We start from the raw sequence: 25451 nt of genomic DNA on the forward strand, positions 1-25451 counted from the left end.
TAACTTAATATGAGTGGATTTAGTGAATTTGGGCTCAGGAGCAGTACTGAGGTAGGGTTGAAAGTAAAACAAATGATTAACTCACACTTTTAATATATTAGTTTTTAAATTAAAATCAAACTTCCTTGGGACAAATTTTGCATTTTTAAAATACTTCCTACAGGGGCTTACTGAGCTAAAGTCCATGGTAACCTTCCAAGTACCTCCAAATCAATAAAATAAATAAATCCTTTTAAAATGTCCTTTGAACATACAAATGATATACAATTGTTATATTAGTCCTTACCGATGAATTTTTCAAATCTCCTAAAGGACCCCTTTGATTTCAAATGAGTGATGATCTCTGGTAGACAATTTTAGATCCTATAAGTAATTTGCTTCCTTTCTTTTAAAAAATCTATAATAATCCAGACTTTTTACTTTTCAATATGGCTTCTTCATAAATGTTCTTGAAATACAGTCAAGAAACTACATTATAAATGTGTTGAATGTTTTGCTTATAATAATATTGTGCTTCTATGGTATTTTCATAATCCCAATAACTTAAAAACATTTTTTAATGTATACAAGGTCTACTGAGTCATTGTCAGTTCAAGGCTACAAACCACTCTGTGGTTAACTGATTACATCAGACCAGCGTAAGGGTTGAGCTGGCACTTTGCAGGTTTAAATATCTTGGCTCTCCAAAGCCTGTGTGGGGGCTGCAGTTTGGCATAAAATTCTCAGCCGGATGCAGATAATTTCTCCGAAAAATGTTTTTAAATGGCTAAGAGGTTTTTTTTTTGTTTTTTTTTTTTTTTTAGCTTTTTTAAAATGTTGGAGAAAGCATACATTAGAACCAGGTTCAAATTTATGAGGCTCTTCTCCTTTTTAAAATGTTCCCACCCCCACAGATAACCCAAGTACAGCAAAATAATCCCAAACCTAAAGACTTTCAAATAAAGTACAAAACCTCACATTTATATGAGTTCAAATGTAAGCTCAAAAAGCAGAATAAGCTGCTTCCAATTATATAGGGAAACAAGGGGACTTCTTTGAAAATACAAATATTTGCCAAGCTCTCTGTACTTATCATTATTATGTTGCCCTTGGTCATTTTGGTTTCCACACCCACAATTTTATTTCTATTTTTCCACTCAAATATTACTTTCCTTCCTCCCAGAACAGCCTTGTGACACTGGGAATAATATTAAGAGTTTTATCAATAAATATAGGCATAGGTACTAGGTGCCTTGGCCAGCATAATCCATCCCGTAATCAACAGAGCTGACCAGTACTCATCCAAACTGTCAAGGTCATCAAAAACAAGGGAAGTCTGAGAAACTGCCACAACCTAAACAGACATGAAGATTATGCAAGACTAACGTAATGTGGTATCTTGGACAGGATCCTGAACAGAAAAAGAACATTATTTAAAAAAAAAAAAAAAAAAACAAACTAAGAGAATCTGAATAAAGTAAGGGCTTTAGTTAATAATACTGTATCAATATTGGTTCATTAATGTTCACATATGAATCACAGTCATGTAAGATGTTAATAACACCAGGGGAAACTGAACGTGGGGCATGCAGAAACACTGCACTATCTTTGCGATAATTCCATAAATCTAAACCTAAAAATTCTAAAAGTTCTAAAATTAAAACTCTGTTAGGGTTATTCACTCATCAGGCCCTGTATACCAAAAGCACACAAATCAAGCAAATTGGAAGACCAGCCTCGGAAACAAGTGGAGAATGTGAAATAATCAATTTCAAGATTCTAAAGGAATATAATCAACAGTTAACCGCACATTTTTCTTTAAAAATATATAATAAAAATTTGACTCCTCTGAAAAACTAATGCGCGTACATGAAGTTCATAACAATTTCCAGAAGTGCACTTAACCGCAGGTGGCTACAAAGTAAAGATACCAAAAATTTCTGTAATCCTCAATACCACAGGGGGGAAAAAAAATTACCTAGATCATGAACATCTCACAAAAGCTTCAATGTCTTTTTCTAAAAAGGAAAACAAAACCTAGTAAGTCTGCAGTAGTTCCTTAAAATCAGAGGCTCTGCTAGTAATGAGTAATCTTTAGCTTTGGATTCCAAACCCCTTACAATTTCACCTCAATCTACCTCTGTAACTGTATTTTCTAATATTTGCCCATGCAAACTCTCCCCCAATAAAACCGGTTTGCTGCTCAGTGCTTCCAATATGTTATCCTTGGTTCGTGATGCTTCTCTGGAAGCTCTGTCCCCCTGCCCACAGCGCCATCCCCTCTGTTCATTTTCTAAATCCTATCCCCTGCTTGAAGACCCAGGTAAAACCCTCCTACCTCCATGAAGCCTCAGATCACCACAGACTCCACAATCACTACCCCATCAGAACTCCGGTGCCATTAATGTGGTACTTAGCATATCGATGCATTTAAAAAAATATATGTATTGGTGTGTACTTACTAAGTCCCTTTACCACACGTAAGTGTTATAAATTAAAGATGAATAAGATACGGTCTCTGCTTCAAGGTGCTCAGGGAATGGTAGAAAAGACAAAAATGGAAACACACAATTACTGGACAAAATAGTAGTGCTCCAGAGATAGTATCAGGGTGCCATGACAGTATACTACAATTTGCTACAATATTTCTCTTTTTAAGTTTAAGTCCTGTTTCTCCAAACAAGCCAAGGTCCTCTTGAAAGGCAGAGTTCTTCATCTCCAACTCAATGTTGTGTGTATGCTAGCCAGAAACAATTCTGATGCAGTTTCACTAAAACTTTCGTTCCACTCTTATTTTCTTAAGAGAAACATGGGCAGAATCCCTGTTCATAGCCATAAGACTTACAACGATGAATTAAGACTGTTTTTAGTTCAGTTATTAACCATAAACTACTATTAGTTACTAAGAATTCACAAATTATCATTTCACTTAGTTAACAGCCTTAAGCGGCAGGCAGTCAGCGTTTTTTATGAGAAATTTAAAGAAAAAGGACTGGTTTCCGATACACCTTTTATTTGCCTGGGTAAGTACTAACCATCAGAACAGGTCAAAAGAATAGAAGCCAATTTTAAAAGATGTTTCAGATCAATCTGTAATGTCATCAGAGACATGCTTACGATAATATATAAAGTAAAAATCACTGACAACTGTGGAGGACATACGTACAGGTGACACAGATGCAGAAAAACACTAGGAGTAAAGACATTAACTTCATTATACATTAACACTCGTCTCTAAATTGTGCACAATTATAGATTTGTTTTCTTGGCACTTGCCTATATTTTATATGTTAATAATAATAAAAATATGTTATCATAACTTTAAAACCCAACTCTCAGAGGACAATGCTGGAGAGGGTAGAAGGTGATAAAGAGAGGATAACAAAGGAAATCAACCAACCAACGACAATGAGCAATCTCCAAACACTGATCATGAACTAACTCCTCTTGCTCTGGGAGAGCAAATTCTTAAGCTGAAATGCGTCACATGCAACTCAGTACCTCATTTTCCCAAAAGCATTTTTGCAAATTCAATCGAGTAAATCAAAACTGGTAACATCTGCTAAATGTTATATTTGCCATTGGATTTCAAAAAATAACTTGGTTTGCCTTTTTTTTTTTCATTTGTCTTATGAGAGTGAACATCTTAAATGTCCCTTGTTTGTACTTTCAAGATGCTCTGTTTTTCTACAACTGTGCTTTTAAAGCCCTGTTTATAACACACGCCTTCAAAATTATACGTGTATATAGACATGTGTATATGTTAACACTCCACTCCTTAATCTACAGTTAGTTGTAACAGCAATGCCTTTGGAAAAATAGATGAAATCACAAATCAACGTTTTTAAACCAAAGTCTTCCACCATCTCCCCTTAGGAGGTACATTTTACAAAGAATAACATTGACATCCCTCCTACCTCATAAAATGTTTCCATGGCTGATAAGTAAAAACAGTGATATTGAGTAGAAGTACAAATTGAGTTTTTAACTCATCAGCACATAAACCAATTTTGCATCAAAATTTCTAGTAATTCTCTCGTATTCACTTGGATCATACATAAATGCATCCTTTGAATCCAAGCTGCATTCAACTCGAGAGAGCATGAGATGCCACCTCTAAATAACATTCACCCTTATTTCTACCTTAGAAAAACCTACTGGAACTTAAAGTCTAGGTTTTCATAAAAAAGGAAGAAGTACACTGTTTTCAAACATTTTACTAATTAATGTTACTTAACATTTTTATTAACGTCAAATATTTTTAATTAATACTTTGTATTAATTCTGTATTCTTGCCAACAAAGCGAGTAGTATTTTATGGTCCACTAAAGTTTTGTGTGTTTTTGCTATGAAAGTAAAGGGTAAAATTATATGTTCTCAAAAATGCAAAACAACTGACTTCTGCTTTTACCCTGGGGACATTTGCAAATTCCAGGCACAAGAGGGAGGCTGAGAATCCAGGCTTTGCACAGTCACAAAGCTGCTGCTGGACTCAGAAAAATCATTTAGAACTTTTGGCAGAGCCTTTAGAGACATCAAACATGTAGCCAGTTATCCTCAAGATATTTGATGAATTCTGTGGCCGCCCATGGGCAAGAAGCTAAAATTAAGCAAGTACCTCTGAAAAGCAGAGCCGACCTATCAACAGTCTTATAATCGAAAATTTAGAATTTCAAATCTATTGGGGCAAAGATCCATGCTAGGTATTTGAATATTTGGTAAATGATGTGGAATTCTACTTTAAAATATTTCATAAGCCAAGGATCTTAGAAGTGTCTTAGAACACTGACCACTCCAGACTTTCACAAAAAAGCCCTGAAGAACTCTACCTCAGAAATCATAGTGAACCACAGGTAGACGACCCTTACCAAAGACATAAACCAGCCTCAACCCAGCAGAGTCCCATATAGCTTCAGGTGATGAATCAACACTCTCTGCCTAGGAGAGGGGACAATGAACCCTCTCTCTGTAAGATGATCACATCATCTGAAGCCTCTATGGTTGCTTTTTTTTTTTTTTTTAAACAGGAATGTCTGACATTCACTCAAAACTACGAAAGACGGCAAATACAGAACCACGTGACTGATAACTAAAGAAAAAAGCAGGCAAAATAAACAGACCCTAGGATAGTCCAGATATTACAACTGGCTCACAGGACTGGAAAATAAATAGGATTAGCATGTGCAATAAAATGGCAAAACTATAGATAAAAAGATAAATTCACCAAAGCGTTGTGGAATTGAAAAACATATTACTAAAAATAAGAACTCATTAAGTGGACTTAACAGTAGAGTAGACACAACAGAAAACAATACACTGGAAGAGAAGTTTGGCATTGTCTAGTTGTGCTATTCATTTACTGCCGCTCCTCTTCCCAATCTACTCGTTTGTCCTGTTTATGAAACTGGGACTGGACCCCGCAAACACTTTTTCTTTGCCAGCTGGTGCAATGTTTAGCTGGTCAGTAGAAAGTGATGGAGGGACAGCGCAAGGCATAACAGAGGGAGGAGCTTCTAATCCCGGTTCTGAGGCACTTTCCATAGTTGCCCCTATGGTGCCACTGCCAGAGGCATGCAGGAGACCCAGGAGTGCCACCCTCCAGCCTGTTTAACCGGCACCCAGCCCATTTCCACTCGCCACCCTGGCCCACCAGCACCCAGTAGGCCACACCAGTTCTGGTCTGCGGCACCCCCAAGTGCAAATCTCCATAATCCAGTGGGCTGCAGTCACACCCTCTCCAACAAGGAGGACAGAATGTCAGCCCGGGGCAGGGAACGAAGACCCAGGGAAGGAGCCTTCCAAGTTTGTTCCCTCTTGGGTATTCTCTCTCAGCCACGGAGTAGCTGCTTTCTACAACCGCTGTGCTTTGCATTCTCTAGAGTGCTCTTCTACTCCGTTAAGTAGCTAATAATTCTCGTTACTCAATTTTCCCTATCTGAGTTACTGGTATGGTTTCTGCTCCTGACTAAACTCCGAATGATAAACTGGTCAAGTTTCCTTTTAAGGGTACCTTGTTTGTACTTTCAAGATGTTCTGTCTTCCTACAACTGGGCTTTTAAAGCCCAGTTATAACACATACCTTCAAAATTAAACATGTGCGCGCGCACGCGTGTTTATTAATCCTCTCCTTAACCCTCTACACCACGTGGCCCAGCAAGATAGCCCTTCCGTATATACCCCTCAGAAATGCACACACATACTCACTGAGACAGGCACAAGGATATTCATGATAGCACTATTCACAACAGCGAAATCCTAAAAAGAATCCAAATGTCGATCAATACTAGAATGAATAAATAAACTGCTCTGCGCTCATGCAATGGAATGAGCAAACAACAATAACAAACTACAGGGGTGAAGCTCACAAATAAATGTGGGGTAATGGGGCGCCCAGGTGGCTCAGTCGACTCCTGATTTCGGCTCAGGTCACAATCTCATAGTTCATGAATTTGAGCCCCGCATCGAACCGATCCTGATCTAAGTGCTGGTTACATGGTATGTTTATTTTTTGGAAATTCTCCATGTAAGACACTTGTGATTTGCACACTCTCCTGTAGATACATCATTCTTCTATAAGTTATATAAAAATGTGGATCTTTTATAAATGATCAAAGAATCTGTTCCTTAGTCTCAACACTTCCTGTGCTCGGAGCTGGTAGAGCACTCCTCCAATTATCCCCACGGCATCATGGGCACACACCCCCATCCCTGCACGTATCGCCTCAGGCTGCAGTTTCATTCACTTCTCTGTCTTGAGCATTATGTCCAGCTTTAGGGCTAAAGAGGAGTCTTTTAAGGGTCTCAAACGAGGCAGTAAATAAATATTTGAAAAATGAAAGAGATTGCGGTTTTAAAATGTGCTGTAGGCCATGGCACAGGGAAGTGTCTCGGAATAGGAGCACCACACACCTGGACGGCATTTTGCAGCCATGGGCCATGCAGTCCATCTCAGCAAAGCACATTCTTCACATACATTTCATGTACACACGGGACGGGCACTGTTTTGCAAGGACACATTCAAAAGATGTCCTTCGGAAGGCACAGTGAAGAGCGAGCAGGGGAGCAGTGACAAGGTGTCAGCACAATCCTTCTTTCTACACTTACATTCCATATGAGCAGAAAAATCAGTGAAGGAATGAGTAACATTAGATTCCCTACCGTGAAGGTGCTTGTCCCAAACCCAAGACCGCTCTTACCTTCTTCAAACTAGGAAGTCAGATATCAGTGGCTTCCACTTTTGCTATAATTGCAACATGTCCTTCTCATTTAAACTTCTGAACCACCCTTCCTCCTTGGTGCAATTTTATTTTAAATTAAAGGGAATTATCATTATTACTTTTGGGGAAAGAATTTCACAATGCCCTCTGGGTAGCCAAACATACCACAGGGCATTGCAAAACTGAGGCTGAAAATCACTGCCTCAGAGATTCTGCTAACTGATTTTTATCTCCCAGTTTCTCTAAAACTGAATCTCTTCTTCTATTTTGAAATTTTCATCTAAAACATCTTTTCGAGTCTTGGAAACCAACAAGTCCCTTAAGAAATACACAAACTTAGGGGAGACCTGTTCATCTAACAAACATATATTGTGCACCTCCACACACCAGACACTTTTCTAGATACTAGGACACGGCAGTGAAGAAAATGAATTCATTCTCTCAAGAGGCTTTCATTCCAGTGAAGAAACAAGGGGAACCCTCTATCCCAATTTGCCTGGGACTACCCAGTTTCAGCACTGAAGGCACTACATTCCAGAAAACCCATCAGCCTCAGGCACACCAGGGCCATTGGTTACCCTGGGACAGAGGTACCAAACAAATAAGCAACCAAAAATTTATCAAATGGTAGTTAAGTGCAAAGAAGAAAACAAAGCATGATTTAAAAATGACAGCGTAGGGGCGCCTGGGTGGCTCGGTCGGTTAAGCGTCCGACTTCGGCTCAGGTCACGATCTCACGGTCTGTGAGCTCGAGCCCCGCGTCGGGCTCTGTGCTGACAGCTCAGAGCCTGAAGCCTGTTTCAGATTCTGTGTCTCGCTCCCTCTCTGCCCCTCCCCTGTTCACGCTCTGTCTCTCTCTGTCTCAAAAATAAATAAATGTTAAAAAAATTTTTAAAAAAATAAAATAAAATAAAAATGACAGCCAAATGGGGAGGGTGTTACTACTACTTTGTATAAGGACACCAGGAAAGGCCTCTCCAATACAATGACATTTGAAAATAGGAGGGAAGCAAGCCATTCAGATAAATGGGGGAAGAGAGTTATGAATGAAAGCGGTGAATAGCAATTCTCTAGCTGGATCTAGATTCAACGCAATTCCTATCAAAATCCCAGCTGGGCTCTCAGAAGAAACTGACAAGCTGATCCTAGGAAATGCAAGGGACCCACAACAATCAAAGGATTCTTGGAAAAGAAGAACAAAGTTGGAAAACTCATATTTCACACTTCAAAACTTATTACAAAGTCACAGCAGTCAAGACAGTGTGGTACTGTATAAGGTTAAAATACAGATCAAATCAATAGAAAGGCAAGTTCAGAAATACACCCTCACATTTATAGTCAACTGAGTTTCAGCAAGAATGTCAAAAGAACTCAACAGGAAAAAACAGTTTTTCCAATAAATCATATTTAGACATCTGGATCTCCACTTATAAAACAATGAAATAGGGCCCCTATCTCACACAATACACAAAAATTAACCCCAAATGGATCAAATACCTAAATGTCAGCAAAAAAATTCCAGAAGTTTTTAAGGAAAGGATAATGGTAAGATTTCATAACCTTGGGCTAGGCAATGGTTTCTTAGATGTGAAATCGAAAGCACACACAACAAAATAAAATGTAGAGAAGTTAGACTTAAATATTTTTTGTCCTTCAAACAATGCTACCTAGAAAGTTAAAAGACAATCCACAGAATGGAAGAAAATTGTGCCAAGTCATATACCTTATATCCGGAATATACAATGAACTCTTACACCTCAACAACAGAAGGCAAATAACGCAATTTAAAAAATGGGCAAAGGATTTGAACAGACACTTCTCCAAAGAAGTTATAAAAATGGCCAATAAGGACATGAAAAGATGCAAAACGCCATTAGCCATCAGCAAAACACAAACCACAACCACAATGAGATACCACTTCACAGGCTATAATCAAAAACACAGATAATAACAAATTTTGGTTATTTGGGTGTGGAGAAACTGGAACACTTATATTGCTGGTGGGCATGTAAAATGGTATAGCCACTTTGGAAAGCAGCCTGGGAGTTTCTCAAGAAGCTAAACATAGTCACCATTTGACACAGCAATTCTACTCCTAGGGATATATCCAAGAACAATTAAAACAGTCCTTATAATAGCCAAAACATAAAAACAACCCAAATGTTTATCAACTGATGATGGATACATAAAATGTGGTATATGCACACAATGTAATATTATTTAGCAATAAATAATGAAGTAGTGATACATGACACGTTGAAAACTGTATGCTGATGAAACTGGTCAGTCACAAAGGATCACATATTGTACGATTCCATTTATAGGAACTGTCCAGAACAGGCAAATCCACAGAGACAGAATGCAGAATAGTTACTGCTTAGAGTGGATACAGGTAGGAGTGGGGAGGATAGGGAAGTGACTGCTAATGTTTAAATTTGACTTTGATAGTGACAGATGTTAACTAGACACTGTGGTGATCACTTCACAATAAATACAAATATCAAATCATTATGTTGTACCCTTGAAAGCAAATAATGTTACAATGTCAATTATACTTCAGTTTTTAAAAATGTAAATTCAACTCTGGCAATGGTTACACAACTCTGTCAATATACTAAAAACCACTGAATTATACACTTTAAATGGGCAGACTGCATGGCACATAAACTATGTCTCAATAAAGCTGGTAATTAAAAAAAAAAGAAAAGAAATGAAATGAAGCTGTCCCCAAAATGGAAAATGATACCTCACTGGAAACAATGTCAAGCAAAGACAAATGACCTTCTGTTGGAGACGTTACTATAAAAGATGGGTTCAATGAGTGATTCCCAATAGCAGTTCACAAACTAATATATAGAAATGGCCCAGAGAATTTAATGACTCTTCAGCTCCCTAACAGGTGTAATTCGCTATTCCAGTGGGATCCAGGAATCTGTATTTTTAACAGGCTTCCTAAATTATTCTAATGGATAGCCAGAAGTGGGAACCACTGGACAACTACATTTATAACTCCATGATTTTATGACTCTGGTGTCCATGAGATACTTGTCTCTGGTGTCTATCTAGTATTTATCTGGATCTGGTATCTCTATCTAGTAGTTTGCATTCACCTGAGGATCTCAAAGTCCTTAATGAAACTCATCTCTGTGAATGAAGAGCTTGAGTGTGGAAAGAGGTGACTTCATCTGATGGATTAGAGCACCTCACATATTTTTATTGACTTTATGTGCATCCTTTATTTAATTTACTTCAAATCCTTTCATGGAAAGAAGCCAGTTTAAACAAATTGAATAAATAAAATATTCTCAAAAACTGTATTTCTCAAAGTGGAACACATTTTTGTCTCAAATATTTGTAATTTAATACACTTTTTATTAAAGAGCACAAGCATATTATGGAATCAAATGCAAAATAATTTTTATTAATTTTGAAGATAAAACCCAGTAACTTCAGGGAAATTCCATATTTGCCACAGCGACTACTTTGGACTACACTCCCAGAATCTAAGGGTACCTATTCATTCCCTCCTGCAATTAGTACTTCAAGGGGAAAATCCAAAAACTCTAGACATTCTGTTCTCTGCTCCATAGGTGATGAAATATGTAATCCCTCCTTCATTCAGAACTTCATACGGACTAATCAGGTTATTAGTGACTGTGTTCTGCACACTGCAGGAAGGAAGGAAAAAAGGCTGACCTGAAATGAAGAATTAAACCATAACCTGTTAACAGGTGAGGGAAAAGTCCTTTGGAGGCATGCTACGCTCAGGGAGACGTCTGCTGACATTTATCCTGTCCTAGTGTTTTAGCCAGATGACAGTGAACATCCAGAGTACCTCAAGGGCTGGGTGGACCTCACCAGCTGGTAGACGGTGTCCCTTGGTTGCTTTTCTAGACTTGCCTACTGGTGCCGGAAGAAGCACTGGGTAGCCTGCCTGAGTCCTCAGATTGACTATAGCTGAAGAAAGCATTCCCCTAGATTTGTAATTGTCCTCTTAGACATAGTGCTTTGATTTTTTTTGGCTGTTCCTCTTCAGCTAATTTCTCAAAAACACCTGCAAAAACTTCACTCAGGGACTAAATATAAGAAGAGTAGCGTTATAATATCAACTCTGACACAATTATACAATTCTAGGTCCATTTTCTCAGTATTAGAATAGAAAAATAGTGGGGTGCCTGGGTGGCTCAGTCGGTTAAGCATCTGACTCTGGATTCTGGCTTAGGTCATGATCTCAGGGTGGTGAGATCGAGCCCCACCTCACACTAGGCACTGGGTGTGCAGTCCGCTTGGGATTCTCTCTCCCTCCCTCTCTGCCCCTCCCCTGCTTGCACACTCACCCTTGCACAGGCGCTCTCTCTCTCAAAAAATACTAAAATAAAAAGAATTTCAAAACCCATACAAAATAAAATGAAACAGAAAAGTGGAATAAGCTGAACCTCGAGGTCCTTTTGGGTTTTAAATTCTACACTCTCACAATACTTTTCAATATTGAAGATGTGCCTTGCAAATTTTAAAGGCAATTCCCAAAAAAGAAGTTGTAAATATTTCTTATCCTTTCCTTCATGGTATTCCCTCTTGTATCATCCTAGCTCAAAGCCCCTTTCTTCGCCCTCCCCCAGATTTTGGCAACAGTCCTCAGTTCTGCTCCTTACCCTTTCCTTGATCCATTATACTGACCACATTGCTACTGAATGATTCTGTTATTATCATTTCTTTCAGTGGCTCTTAACCTAGCATTCAATGTTCTCCACAATCTTGTCCCAACTTCCCTCTCTAACCTTTTCCAGCCCTTCCTTATATTAACTTACACTTCAGCAAACCTGTCAGTAGCACTACAATACATTGTACATTTCATTTGCTTATGTCATGCCCCCCGTTTGAAATTCTCTCTGCCATACTCCCTACTTAGGCTCCATTCTTTGAGAGTGAGTCCAAGTGTCACCTCTACTACAAAGCCTTTTCCGACAACCTTCTTTAAATTCCTGGAGCACTTAGCCTGTAATACATCTTTGGCATTTAGCATATGTTACCCTCCACTGGGCAGATTTAACACAGAAGAGGTCTGTAGAGATACTTCTGACTCTTTAACTCCAGGTAAGCCCCTCCGCTTCAATATGGGGTCAATGTGTAACACGTAGCATCTAAAGGGACCATGCTTAAACTACACATTTTTGAAAATCAACTAGCAGTTTGAGTGTAATTATTAGAAATTTTGCAACAAACCCAGCCTACTCTTGCCAATCGCATTTTTACGGCTGTGTTCCAAAATTTAAGATAATTCTTTAGGTTTGGGTTAAAACTTCCTGTTTAACACTTCCCTTTTTAAAAAGGGAGGGGGGGACAAGATTTCAAAGTCATCAAAATTTTTAATTACAAAACTTTGAGACAAAAAAGACCAAAGAAAGGACATAGTTTTGAACAATAAAACCCTCTTATAGTATAGGCATCATGGCAAAACTGAACTTGAGAAGGGAAAGAAAGAGACATTTTGTCTGGTCAGACCTTTTAAACAAAACGGCACATGTTTTTCTCCACGAGCAATGTGAAACACACAATTTTTTATGTAAACCACATGTGCTCTGACAAGTACCACAGCTCCTTTCCCTGCTTTAACCCCAGAAATATTTTACTTTAACTACAAAGTTTTTGGTCTTGCTTAATAAAGAACACTTAATCTGATCTTTACCCTTCTGATAATAATACTGAGATAATATGGATACAAGTCCAAATTTGCCACTTTCACTTCTATACAAAAAAGGCCTCTTGAAGAGCCAAGAAACACTCCCCTAACAAGCTCTGTGATGAAGTGTTAGTAAACATTAGAAAATTGATTGCAGGCATGAAATATTAAGTTAAAATAAAGAAATCTCTTCAACATGTCTCTTTAAGCTGAAGTAAAAATATTTTAACCAATATGCTACAGATTTTAATTCAAAATAGTCTGCAAGTAAAACTGCAATGAAAAAAAATCTTTAAACTATGTTGGCACATGAAGAGTTGTACTTATTTCAGAGGACAGAGGAAAAAAGGGGTGGAAAAAACCCCACGTGTTTGGCAAATTTATCTGTCAAGCAATTGTCAAAAGCTAATTTTATTTTCCTTCAACAAATAAAGATCATCCAAAACGAGCCTGCAGTACTCACATGCAGAGCCGAGGGATCTGGCAGGAATTCAGCATCTTCTCCAAAGATAAAATCAGGGGGCAGCTCTGGGTATTGGGCATTGAAAATGATATCCCCTGAAAGAAAAGAAAACATCAGGCCTTTTGTATTTCCTTGCTAATTCATGAATGTTCTGAGGAATGCATCAAAAACACTTCTGAAAAAAAAAGAAAGGAGTTTACATTTACTTTAACAAAAAGAAAAAATTCTGAGGGACGCCTGGGTGACTGTCGGCTAAGCGTCTGACTCTTGATTCCGGTTCAGGTCATGATCTCACGGTTCATGAGTTCAAGCCTCGCATCAGGCTCTGCGCTGTCAGATTCTCTCTGCTTGGGACTCTCTCTCACCTCTCTCTCTGCCCCTACCGAGCGTTCTCTCTCTCTCTCAAAATAAATAAATAAATGAATAAATTTTTGAAAAGCATCTTCTAAATGATTAATTCTTCAAATGGAAGAAATGATATCATCTTTTAAATTCCTGTCTACAACACGCAAGTTTTGTCTCCTACCACACTACAAATATAAATACCCAAGCAGAAAAGTGGAAGCATCCACATCCAAAGCACATGAAGATTTTTCTATAAGAAATGTTACCGTCCAATCACTGCCTGCTAATTAAGAAGCCTTTCCTGAAGACTGTTTCTCTAAAGATAAGGACCTTGCCTTGAAAAAATTAAACATGCAAACTTTTGGTATAATGGAAAGAATATTTGGCTTGGAATCAAAAAGGTCAGGTTTATATCTACAATGTATCCTAATTATTTATTAGCTGACACCGTCTTGAAACACAAGACAAATTACAAAGTCTCCTTAACAAATTTGTGTTGCTAAGTTCTTCCACCTCTGTTCCTTTCCTGTCTCCTTCTTTAGCATTTTTTTTTGCCCCTCTGCCCACCCCAAGAACCAGTACTCATCATTCTGCTAATACCAACCAGCACATTAGTGTATGGGCAATTGAACACACGTACCAGGTTCTAGCGTATGAGTGTGTATACATGTGCACATGCACACAACCTCTGTACCCACGCACAGAGTTTCATCAGTCCAATCATTTTTCCTGCTCAGACAGGATCTTCATAGTAATATCCAAATTAATACACTTAGACTTCAGTTCTCACTTGAGCCTCTCTACCTCTACGCACTATGTGTTTCAGTCTCAAACTCTGCAAGTCTAAAAACATGCTCTGACTCTCCCTTTTCTCGCTCCTCACTTCCCCTAGCTGATTTTCCTATTTCTAGAGATTCCTTAATCCTCCATGCTGTGACTTGAGTGTCCTCTTTGACCTTACGCACACTCTTTATACTATTAGAAAACAAGTCACCTCAATTCTCCCTCCAAAATGTTTCTCACATGGGTATTTCCTGCTGCTAACAGCTCTCTCCAGGCCCAGATGACCTAGTTCATGCATTCATGCATCCAACAAAAAAAGTAAAATTGAATTCTGCTGTAGCCACTATGCTAGCCACTAAAGATAAAAGAAAAAACTCTGCTCTTTAAGAATCGACAGACTAGAAGAACTCAATTATTTTCATACCCTCCTAAGTGGTCTCCTGGTACAAGTTTCCCTCCAGCCCATAATATATGCTATCACCAAGTAAACATTCTTAAAGTAATGCTTTGCCCCAAAACTTTCTAGCTCCAAAAACTTCAATGATTTGCTAATGTCAAATGGAGTAAAGGGCAAATCTTTCAAACTAGCCTTAAAGGCCTCTGAAATATGACGTTCCTACTTATTGGTTCACCCTTCTATCTACAAGCCAATACCAACCTTCCATTCCAGTCGATATGATCTGCTTACTGACCTCCAAACTATGACACCTACTTGAAATGCCCTTTCGCCTTGCTCAGTTCTTACCTATCCTTTATAAGTGGACTTTATAAGTCCACTTAATAATCCTGCCTTGCATGAAGACTTTCCTGATAAATCCAGTACACACCAATCATCATTGCCTCACATTCAACAATACTGACTAGTGACGCCATTCACTTGAGTATTTAGTTGTAGTATTATATTGTTTTTTTCCTGTTCTACTGATTTCAAAAATTCATAATAAACACATGGTATATGTGAGACACTGTGATACACACTGTGTCAATATAAGGATGGTTCTCCTCAAGGAGCTTACATTTAGTCAGGGAGACAGGATATACACACAGAACCACAAATACAGAGCAGTACAAGGACAAACATTTGATTTTCCTAAATATCTTGCAAGCATTCAGAGAATGAACAGGCTTATACTTATTTGGTGTTTCCAATGGGGCAAAGTGTAACATACAGAATATATTCAAGAAATGTTCAATATATTTAACAAAATTCTATTTTCTGAATTGGATATCTAAGTACTAACAATCTACAATAAGGAATAAAGTACAGAAGAGTTACTTCCACCTCTTTCTATAGAGAATAAATATGAGCAAGAAAATATACCCTTCATATTTACTCAAAGAGAACAAAAACACTACTTCAGAAAGCTATATGCACCCCTATGTTTACTGTAGCATTATTTATAAAGCGAAGATAAAGAAGCAACACAAGTGCCCATCGATAGATAAATGGATAAAGAAGATGTGGTATATAGGGGTACCTGGGTGGCTCAGTCGGTTAAGCGTCCAACTTCAGCTCAGGTCATGATCTCATGGTTTGTGAGTTTGAGCCCCGCATCAGGCTCTGTGCTGACAGCTCAGAGCCTGGAGCCTGCTTCAGATTCTGTGTCTCCCCCTCTCTCTGCCCCTCCCATGCTCATGCTCTGTCTCTCTCTGTCCCTCAATAATAAATAAACGTTAAGAAATTTTTTTTAAAAAAAAGACGTGGTATATACACATGATGAATTATGACTCGGCCATAAAAAAGAATGCGATATGCAACAACATGGATAGACCTAGACGTTATAATGCTAAGTGAAATAAGTTAGTCAGAGAAAGACAAATATCATGTGATTTCACTTACGTGTGGAATTTAAGAAACAAAACAAAGAAAAAAAGAAACAAAAAAAAAAAACCACATTCTTAAATACAGAGAACAAATTAGAGAACAAACTGGTGGTTGCCAGAGGGGAGGTAGCTGGGCAGATGGGGGAAATAGATAAAGGAGATTAAGAGTACACTTATTTTTTTAAGTTTTTTACTTAGAGAGAGAGACAGAGAGAAAGCACATGTGTGTGCATGAACGGGGGAGGGGCAGAGAGAGAAGGAGGGAGAAAGACTCCTGAGGAGGGATTCTCAAACTGACAAACTGTGAGATCATGACCTGAGCCACAATCAAGAGTCGAACACTTAACCAACTGAGTCACCGAGGCGCCCCTAGAATGCACTTATTTTGATGAGCACTGAGAAATGTATAGAATTATTGAATTATTACACTGTACACCTGAAACTAATATAACACTGCATATTAATTATACTGGAGTTTTTTAAAAGGGTTAAAAAGGAAAATATGCTTTTCAGAAGTTGGATGTAGAATTAAATTATCAAAAGTAGTATAATCACTACCTCCTCATCACCTTCCCACTATCATTATCTCTGCTTGTCAACTGTATCTATTACAAATTATAAACTTACTTCAAATGTGCGAACTGTAAAGCATTATTAACCCAAACTAAGACTAAGTAGCACTAATAGAGACAATATGAACATCCTGATTACTCATTCTTATTCAACTCTACTCAGTACACACAATTCCTTAGGACATATACATCAGAGATAATGTTTTTAGAAGTCCCATAGTTGGCCTACTTCAGTGACATTTAGAAAACAAATTCATAAGGCTAACAAAGCAGAGGCGTTGAAGTTTTGGAAAAAGCCAAGCTAGACTCTATTGTGCATATTAATATTCAAAAAATAAACAGCATGCTAAATTCCAACAGAAGTTTTGGGGCACCTGGGTGGCTCAGTGGGTTAAGCATCCGATTTTGGCTCAGGTCATGATCTCACACTTCATGGGTTCGAGCCTCGTGTCGGGCTCTGCGCTCGCAGCACAGAGCCTGCTTAGGATTCTGTCTCTCCCTCTCTCTCTGCCCCTTCCCCACTCGCTCTCAAAATAAATAAACTTAAAATAAAAGATTTTACTACTTTTGTTACTACAAGAGGACATAAAGCTGGATTTTCAAGTTCCCAAAGTATCACTGTCAGTAATACGTATTTCCAAACCACTAAACATTAAAAATCTGATCCAAGGAAATCCACTCTTGCCAATTCTACTCAACATTTGACTGGAGGTTCTAGCCAGGGCAATTAGGCAAGAAAAAGAAATGAATGGCATCCAGATTTAAAGAAAAAACATTATCTCTATACACAGATGACATGATTTTGCACATAGAAAATCCTAAGGAATACACATACACACAAACACACCAAAATAAACAAGTTCAACAAGGTTGCAAGAGACAAAATTAATGTACAGAATTACATTTTTATAACACTAGCAATGAAAAATCCAGAAATGAATTTTTTCTTAAATCCATTTACAACAGCATCAAAAAGAATAAGATACTTAGGAATAAATTTAGCAAAACCAGCAAAACTTGTACACTGAAAACTATAAAACAATGGAAAGATATGGAAGAAGGACTACATAAATGGAAAGACATCTCACGTTCATGGATCAGAAGCCTCAATATTGTTAAGATGACAATACTTCCTAAATTAATCCACAAATTTCATGCAATCCCTGTCAAAATCCGTCCTGGCTCTTTTTTTGCAGAAATTGACAAACCAATCCTAAATGTCATACAGAAATGTAAGCGTTCCAGGATGGCCCGAAAGCAATCTTGGAAAAAAACAAGTTGGAAGACCTGCTTCCCAATTTCAAAACTTATCATGGAGACACGCTAATCAAGACAGTGTGGTACTGACGTAAGAACAGACATACCGATCGATGGAATAAAATTCAGAGTCTGGAAATGCTCTGACATTTGTAGTCAACTGATTTTTTTTATTTTTAATTGAAGTATTCTCGACGTATATTAAATCAGTTTCAGGTGTACAACACAGTGATTCAACAATCACTATATACATTACACACATTACAAAACGCTCACCACGATAAGTGTATTACAATATTATTGACTGTATTGCCTATACTATACTTTTCATCCCTGTGACTTATTTTATTATAATCAATTGATTTTTGCCAAGAGTGCCAAGAGAATTCAATGAGGCAAAAAGAGTGTTCTCACCACCTCACACTCATAAAAAGTATTACTATTTAAAAAAAGAGATGACTACTATAAAAAAAAAAAAGAGAGAAAGATAACATATCAAGTGTTGGAGAGGGTGTGGAGAAATGGGAACCCTTGTATACCACTGATAAGAATGTAAAATGGTACGGCTGCTATGGAAAACAATATGGCAGTACCTCAAAAATTTAAAAATAGAATTGCCTTATGACTAGGCAATTCCACTCTTTGGGGTGTATACTTAAAAGAAGTGAAATCGGTGTTTCAAACAAATATTTGTACACCCATGTTCACAGCAGCATGATTCACAATAGCCTAATGGAAACAACACAAGTGTCCATCAATGGACAAACGAAATATGGTATACACATGCAATGGAATATTCTTCGGCCCTTAAAAAGAACATTCTGACACAGGCTATAATATGGATGAAACTTGAGGATGCTATGGTAAGTGAAAATAAGCCAGTCACAAAAAGACAAATAGTTTATGAGTCCACTTTTACGAGGTACCAAGAGTAGTGAAATTCATAGACACAGAAAGAATGGTGGTTAGCAGGAGCTGGGGGGCAGGGAGGGCGGGGGGAGAAGGAGAGACTTGGGAGCTGTTTAATTGATACAGAATTTCAGTTTTTAAAGATGAAAAAAGTTATGTAGATTAGCTGTACAACTAAATATTGTTAACACCACTGAAATATACACAAAAAATTATTAAGATGGTAAATTTTATGTTATTTTTACCACAAATTAAAATTTTTTTAAATGAAAGAGTCTGCTACTGACTGAATGTATCCCCCTGAAAAGTCATATGTTGAAACCCAATCCCCAATGTGATGGTATTCGGAGGTAAGGCCTTTGATAGGTGATTAGGTCATAAGGGCAGAGCCCTCGTGAACGAGATTAATCCCCTTTAAAAAAGACCCAAGAGAGCTCCCTTGCCCCATTCTGCTATGTGATGTTACAGTGAAAAAGACAGACCATGAACCAGGAAGCAGACCTACCAGACACTGATTAGGACAGCACCTTCATCTCAGACTTCCCAGCCTCTAGAACTGTGGGAAATATTGTTGTTTAAGTCATCCAATGTAGGGTAATTTGTTAGAACAGCCTGAACAGACTAAGATGGTCTTTTTTAACAAATGGTGCTGTGCCAACTGGATAGCCACATGTAAAAGGATGAATGAGTCCCTAATTCACATCGTACACAAAAATTAACTCAAAATGGATCAAAGACCTAAGTGTAAGAGAAAAAACTATAAAACTTTTTGAGGAAAACATAAGAATAAACCTTCATAACAAGAATGTTTACTGAGATATGAAATCAAAAGCCCAAACAACAGAAGAAAAACTAGGCAAACTGAACCTCCAAAAAATTTTAAACTTTGTCCTTCAAAGTTCATTGTCTAGAAAGTGAAAAGACAATCTGAAGAGGGGAAATACACGATTTGGCAAATCATATATCTGATAAAGGACTTCTATCTAGAATATACAAGGAACTCTTATACCTCAACAATAAAAAGACAAATAACCCAACTTAAAAACGGGCAAAAGCAGCATTATTTACAATAGCCAAACTCTGGAAGCAGCCCAAGTGTCCAGTGATAGATAAATGGCTAAGGAAGATGTAGTGTATACATACAACGGGATACTACTCAGCCATAAAAAAGAAAGGCATCTTGCCATTTGCAACAACATGAATGGAGCTGAAGAGTATGATGCTAAATGAAATAAGTCAGGAAAGACAAACATATGCTTTCACTCATGTGGAATTTAAGAAGCAAAACAAACGAACAAAGGGGGGAAAAGGAAGACAAAAAACAGACACTTAACCATAGAGTACAATCACAGATGGTTACTGCAGGGAAGGTGGGTGGGGGATGGGTGAAATAGGTGAAGGGGATTAAGAGGACACTTAAGATGATCACTGAGTGAGGCATCAAGGTGTTGAATCACGATAATGTACACCTGAAACTAATATAACACTGTATGTTAACTATACTGGAATTAAAATTTTTAAAAAAGAAAGAAAGTTAACTTTAATAAATTAAGTAATTGAAAATGAAAATGGACAAAATATTTGAATAGACATTTCTCCAAAGAAGATACAGAAGAGATTAATATTAATAAGCGTATGAAAACATGCGCAACATCATTAGTCATTAAGGAAATGAAAACCAAAACCACAATTTGATACCCCTTCATACCAACTGTGATTGGTATGAATCAAAAAGTAAGTGCTGGTGAGGATGTGGAAAAACTGGATCCCTCACACTCTGCTGGTGGGAATATAAAACAGTGCCATCACTTTGGAAAGCAGGTTGGCAGTTCCTCCAAATGTTAAATTTAGAGTTAACTTATGACCCACCAATTCCACTGCTAGGTACATACCTAAGAAAAATGAAAATGTATGTCCACACAAAAGCTTGTACATGAATGTTTGCAGCAGCAGTGCAAAACAGCCAAAAAGTGGAACAGCCCAAAGGCCATCAACTGATCAATGTAGAAATAAAATGTGGTATATACATACAATGGAGTATCATTCAACTACAAAGAAAGAAGCACTGATATATGTTACAATATGAATGACCTTGAAAACTTTATGCTAAATGAAAACAGACACAAAAGGCCGCATATAATGTACGATTACTGTATAATTCCATTTACATGCAATGTCCATAATATGTAAATCCACAGAGACAGAAAGCAGATTATCAGTTACCAGAGGCCAGGATGAGAGGAAGAGGGAGGGAACACTAATGATAATGAGTGCAAAGATTCTTTTAGTGATGATGAAAATTAATGTTGGAATTAATATTGATGGTTGTACAGCCTTGTGAAATGTATTAAAAGCCAATGAATTGTATCCACTTCCAAGAGTGAACTGGATGGTACGTGAATTAAATCTCAATAACGCTGTTTTTTAATCTGATGTAAAAATCTGTTCCACTTTAATCTTAACTTAAACACAAATAAATTAGAAAGTGTTTACTCAGGGCGCCTGGGTGGCCCAGTCAGTTAAGCATCCAACTTCGGCTCAGGTTGTGATCTTGCGGTTTGTGGGTTCAAGTTCCATATCGGGCTCTGTGCTGATAACTCGGAGCCTGAAGCCTTCTTCAGATTCTGTGTCTCCTTCTCTCTCTGCCCTCCCCATACTCACCCTCTCTCTCTCTCTCCCTCAAAATAAATAAACATTAAAAAAAAAAGTGTTTACTCAATGGTTATGAGTAAATTTAATTTTTATAAATAAAATCATCTTGAAAATGTAGTTGGGGAGTTTTCCATTTAAAGTAACTCTACAATGAGCCCTTTTTATTTATTTTTTTTTTCAACGTTTATTTATTTTTGGGACAGAGAGACAGAGCATGAACGGGGGAGGAGCAGAGAGAGAGGGAGACACAGAATCTGAAACAGGCTCCAGGCTCTGAGCCATCAGCCCAGAGCCTGACGCGGGGCTCGAACTCACGGACCGCGAGATCGTGACCTGGCTGAAGTCGGACGCTTAACTGACTGCGCCACCCAGGCACCCCAATGAGCCCTTTTTAAAAGCAAAGAATACTTTTATTAAGGTAAGTACTAACAAAGATCTGTATTTTTCAAAAAGTTTCCCAAATGTCTCCTTCTAAAGGAAAATACTGGGGAATACTGTTTTTTTTTTTAATTTTTGGTGATTTTTAAAAATTGTTAGACAAAAGTATTTGAATATACAATAATTTTTTAAAGAAACAATGCATACCAAATTACCATACCCTCAACTAAAGAAAATCTTTTGAGAGAGAGAGAGAGAAAGATTACTATATTGCATACAGTAAAAACATTATACAAATATTTTTCAAAACACAGAAGTAATTTAAACATCTTTCAGAATCTCACACTTACATTTCAGAATTTCTCAAACACTTTACCTTCGACCTCAAAGAACTCATGAAACACTCTGCCTCAATACTCTATAGCCTCTTTGGAATAAAATGCAGCATTGTTTTCTTGCTAGGGTGAATAGTCAGTAAATCAGTCAAAGACTTTTATTAAAAACCCACCACGCACAGATGCACATATTGGACACCTGGGGAGTTATACAGGAAGTCGAAAACATAGTACCTGACCTCAAGGCTGGGATGGTGAAGAAAAGACCAACACAAATCATATAGGAGAGCAATAACACTGTATTTCCTTTATTTCACCCTGGAGAAGATGATACGAACACAGAGTACACATTACTTGAATACTGCTTAGTTCAACTTTTCATAAAGGGGGAAGAGTAGGTAAGAGGAAAAAGAAATAAAAATAGGATCAGAGGTGATACAAAGTGAGGTTAAAAAAAAGAAGGAAAAAGTAAAGAAACAAAACACACAGAATGGCTAGAAGTGTTATGACCACCTAACAACAAAATGGTAGTTTCAAGTCTTATTTTTATGACTCCCTAAAAATTGCCAGGCTACCATATTGGTCCCTAATGGGACCAATGGGGCAGAAGTTCCTCCCTTTGAAAATACATTATCTACCATGGCTCATAATATTACATATACATGAAATCACATAAATTCCAGGTGCAAGACAGTTTTTATTCACATGCCTATGCAGCTGACAATCTTTACAAGATATCAGCACCATCTCCGGAAGGCCCAGTTACTTAGATCTGCAGGGTGGACCAGATGTCCTGCTCCCCAGTTACAGAAAGAACACAGCTTGTCCACAGGCTCCTTTCCTTATTCTTAAACCACTGAAATAGTATCATGCTGGCTTGTCAAAGACACAATTCAAACGGTAAATAAGTGGAGTTTTGTCAATGATCAAAGAATTATTGCTATCAGTTGCTGCATAAAATGCTAATTTACTGAAACTCCAAGTATAGGAAGTAAGAGTCAAACACGTCTTGTGGGAATGCCAGGGTAATGGAGATTTTCAATAGAAAGGTAGGTTCAAGCAATAGTTTTACAAAAGACTTTGGAGAGGTGACTCATTTCCAACGGTTAGCTCCAACTCTTGATAATGTTTCCTTACACTTAAATTTAATTCTCTTTCTCTCCAAAAATTTCATCCACTGGATCTTAAAAATTTATGGAACAATTCTAGTTTCACTTTAATATCATAGCCCTTCAATTATTTGCAGGCAGTTCTTATGACCTCTCTGTCAACCCCACCATGAGTCACCTCTTGACCAGGCTAAATACCCCAGCTGCTTTCACTACTCCTCATATAACTTGGCTTCAATTTCCTTTATCGTCCTCTCCTCTCTCTTCTCTGCATGTGTATCAGTTTGTCCATAGCCCTCTTAGAAAATAATAACCCAGAACTACACATAAGATAACAAGTGTGTTCTAAAGAACACAGAATCAAGTAAAAAAAAAAAAAAATCCATGCCTTCATTTTAGATAAGCTTTTATTAATAAATACCACTGCAAATTGAAACTGTTTTTTTGGCAGCCACATCAGTGTTGACTTGTATTATGCTTCTTAACAACTAAAAGCCCCAAGACTTTCATATATACACTAAGCCACGTATCTCTCATTCTTAATTTGGACAGCTGAATTTCGGAATCCATTTCAGGATTTTAAATTTATCCCTATTATATTTCAATCTTGTTAGATTTATCTATTTACAGCCCGTTATAATATTCTTAGATTCTATTCCAATTTTGGGTTGGCACTCCCAGTTCTGCATTATAAACAGATATAAGCATGCTTCTGGAAAACTCCCTCTCTGGCAGCCACAGTTCCATTAATCAGTACCTCTTGGGTACGATCATTTAAATAATATTTACCCAATAACACTATGAGCTTAAACATTCAGCACAAGGATATCATGAAAAAATTGATCGAGTGCCTCAAAGATACACCGTTTGTCCTACAAATTCAGAGACAGTGTCAATGATTCCATTGTATAGCACACATTTTGTTTTGAGAGGTAGAATTTCTTTTCCTCAAGGAAAAGAGACTGTAAAGAATTATCATATCCGAAAGTTGGCATAATTTGCATGAAACATGTCCTCAAAAACTACCTGTAGAAGAAACAATGAAAGTGGAAACAGATTAAACAGGTAATTTATTTATTTTTTTCTTAATGTTAATGTTTATTTATTTTTGAGAGAGAGAGACAGAGTGCGAGCAGGGGAGAGGGAGACACAGAATCTGAAGCAGGCTGCAGGCTCCAGGCTCTGAGCTGTCAGCACAGAACTCGACATGGGGCTTGAACCATGAAGTCATGACCTGAGCCGAAGTCAGATGACTAACCAACTGAGCCACCCAGGCACCCCTGAGCAGGTAATTTAAATTGGCCACCTTTCCTCATGAGACTTCCTTCTATCTAGAGATCCCTCTCTCTAGATTGAGACCACATCTTATCCTTCTTTGCATTTCTAAAGCTGTGCTGTACAACAGAAATATAATACAAGCAATGTACCTAATTTTAACTTATTAGTAACCACATGAAAAGGGTGAAATTAAATTTTAAACTATTTAAAAAAATTTTACATACAGCACAGTTCTCCTTTTTTGTGTTTAATTACATGAGTTTTTTTATCACATGCATAGATTCACATACACAGATCTGTGTAAACCACCAAAACTAGGATACAGAACAATTCTATCATCCTCCAAAATGTCCTCGTGCTATCCTTTTGTAGTTAAACTTTCCCACCATCCCTCAGCCCTGGCAACCTCTGATCTGTTCTCTGTCACTTCAGTTTCACATTGTCCAGAATGTTATACAAAGGAATCACATACTCTGTAACCTTTTAGAAGGTTTTTCACTTAGCATAGCTATTGGAGATCAGGCCAAATGTACTGATACACTTAAGTGCACGTATCAACAGTCCGTTCCTTTTTATAGCTGACTAGTGTTCCATTCTAAGGATACACAGTTTGTTTATCCATTTACCCAATGAAGGACATAGTTCCAGTTTTTGATGATCATGAACAATG

General features: G+C 37.6%; 1 protein-coding gene across 2 annotated transcripts in view; it reads right to left on the bottom strand.

The window, feature by feature from the left end:
* The window catches only part of BABAM2 (BRISC and BRCA1 A complex member 2), a 397923-nt gene that overhangs the window by 299614 nt on the left and 72858 nt on the right, over positions 1 to 25451 (bottom strand). For both annotated transcript variants that reach the window (XM_030311393.2, XM_030311392.1), the window contains exon 4: positions 13340 to 13434. In XM_030311393.2, the coding sequence (XP_030167253.1) occupies positions 13340 to 13434 (95 nt within the window). The remainder of the gene's footprint in view (positions 1 to 13339; positions 13435 to 25451) is intronic.

The sequence above is a fragment of the Lynx canadensis genome, chromosome A3 (assembly GCF_007474595.2).
Source record: "Lynx canadensis isolate LIC74 chromosome A3, mLynCan4.pri.v2, whole genome shotgun sequence".
In the NCBI taxonomy this organism is placed as follows: Eukaryota; Metazoa; Chordata; class Mammalia; order Carnivora; family Felidae; genus Lynx; species Lynx canadensis.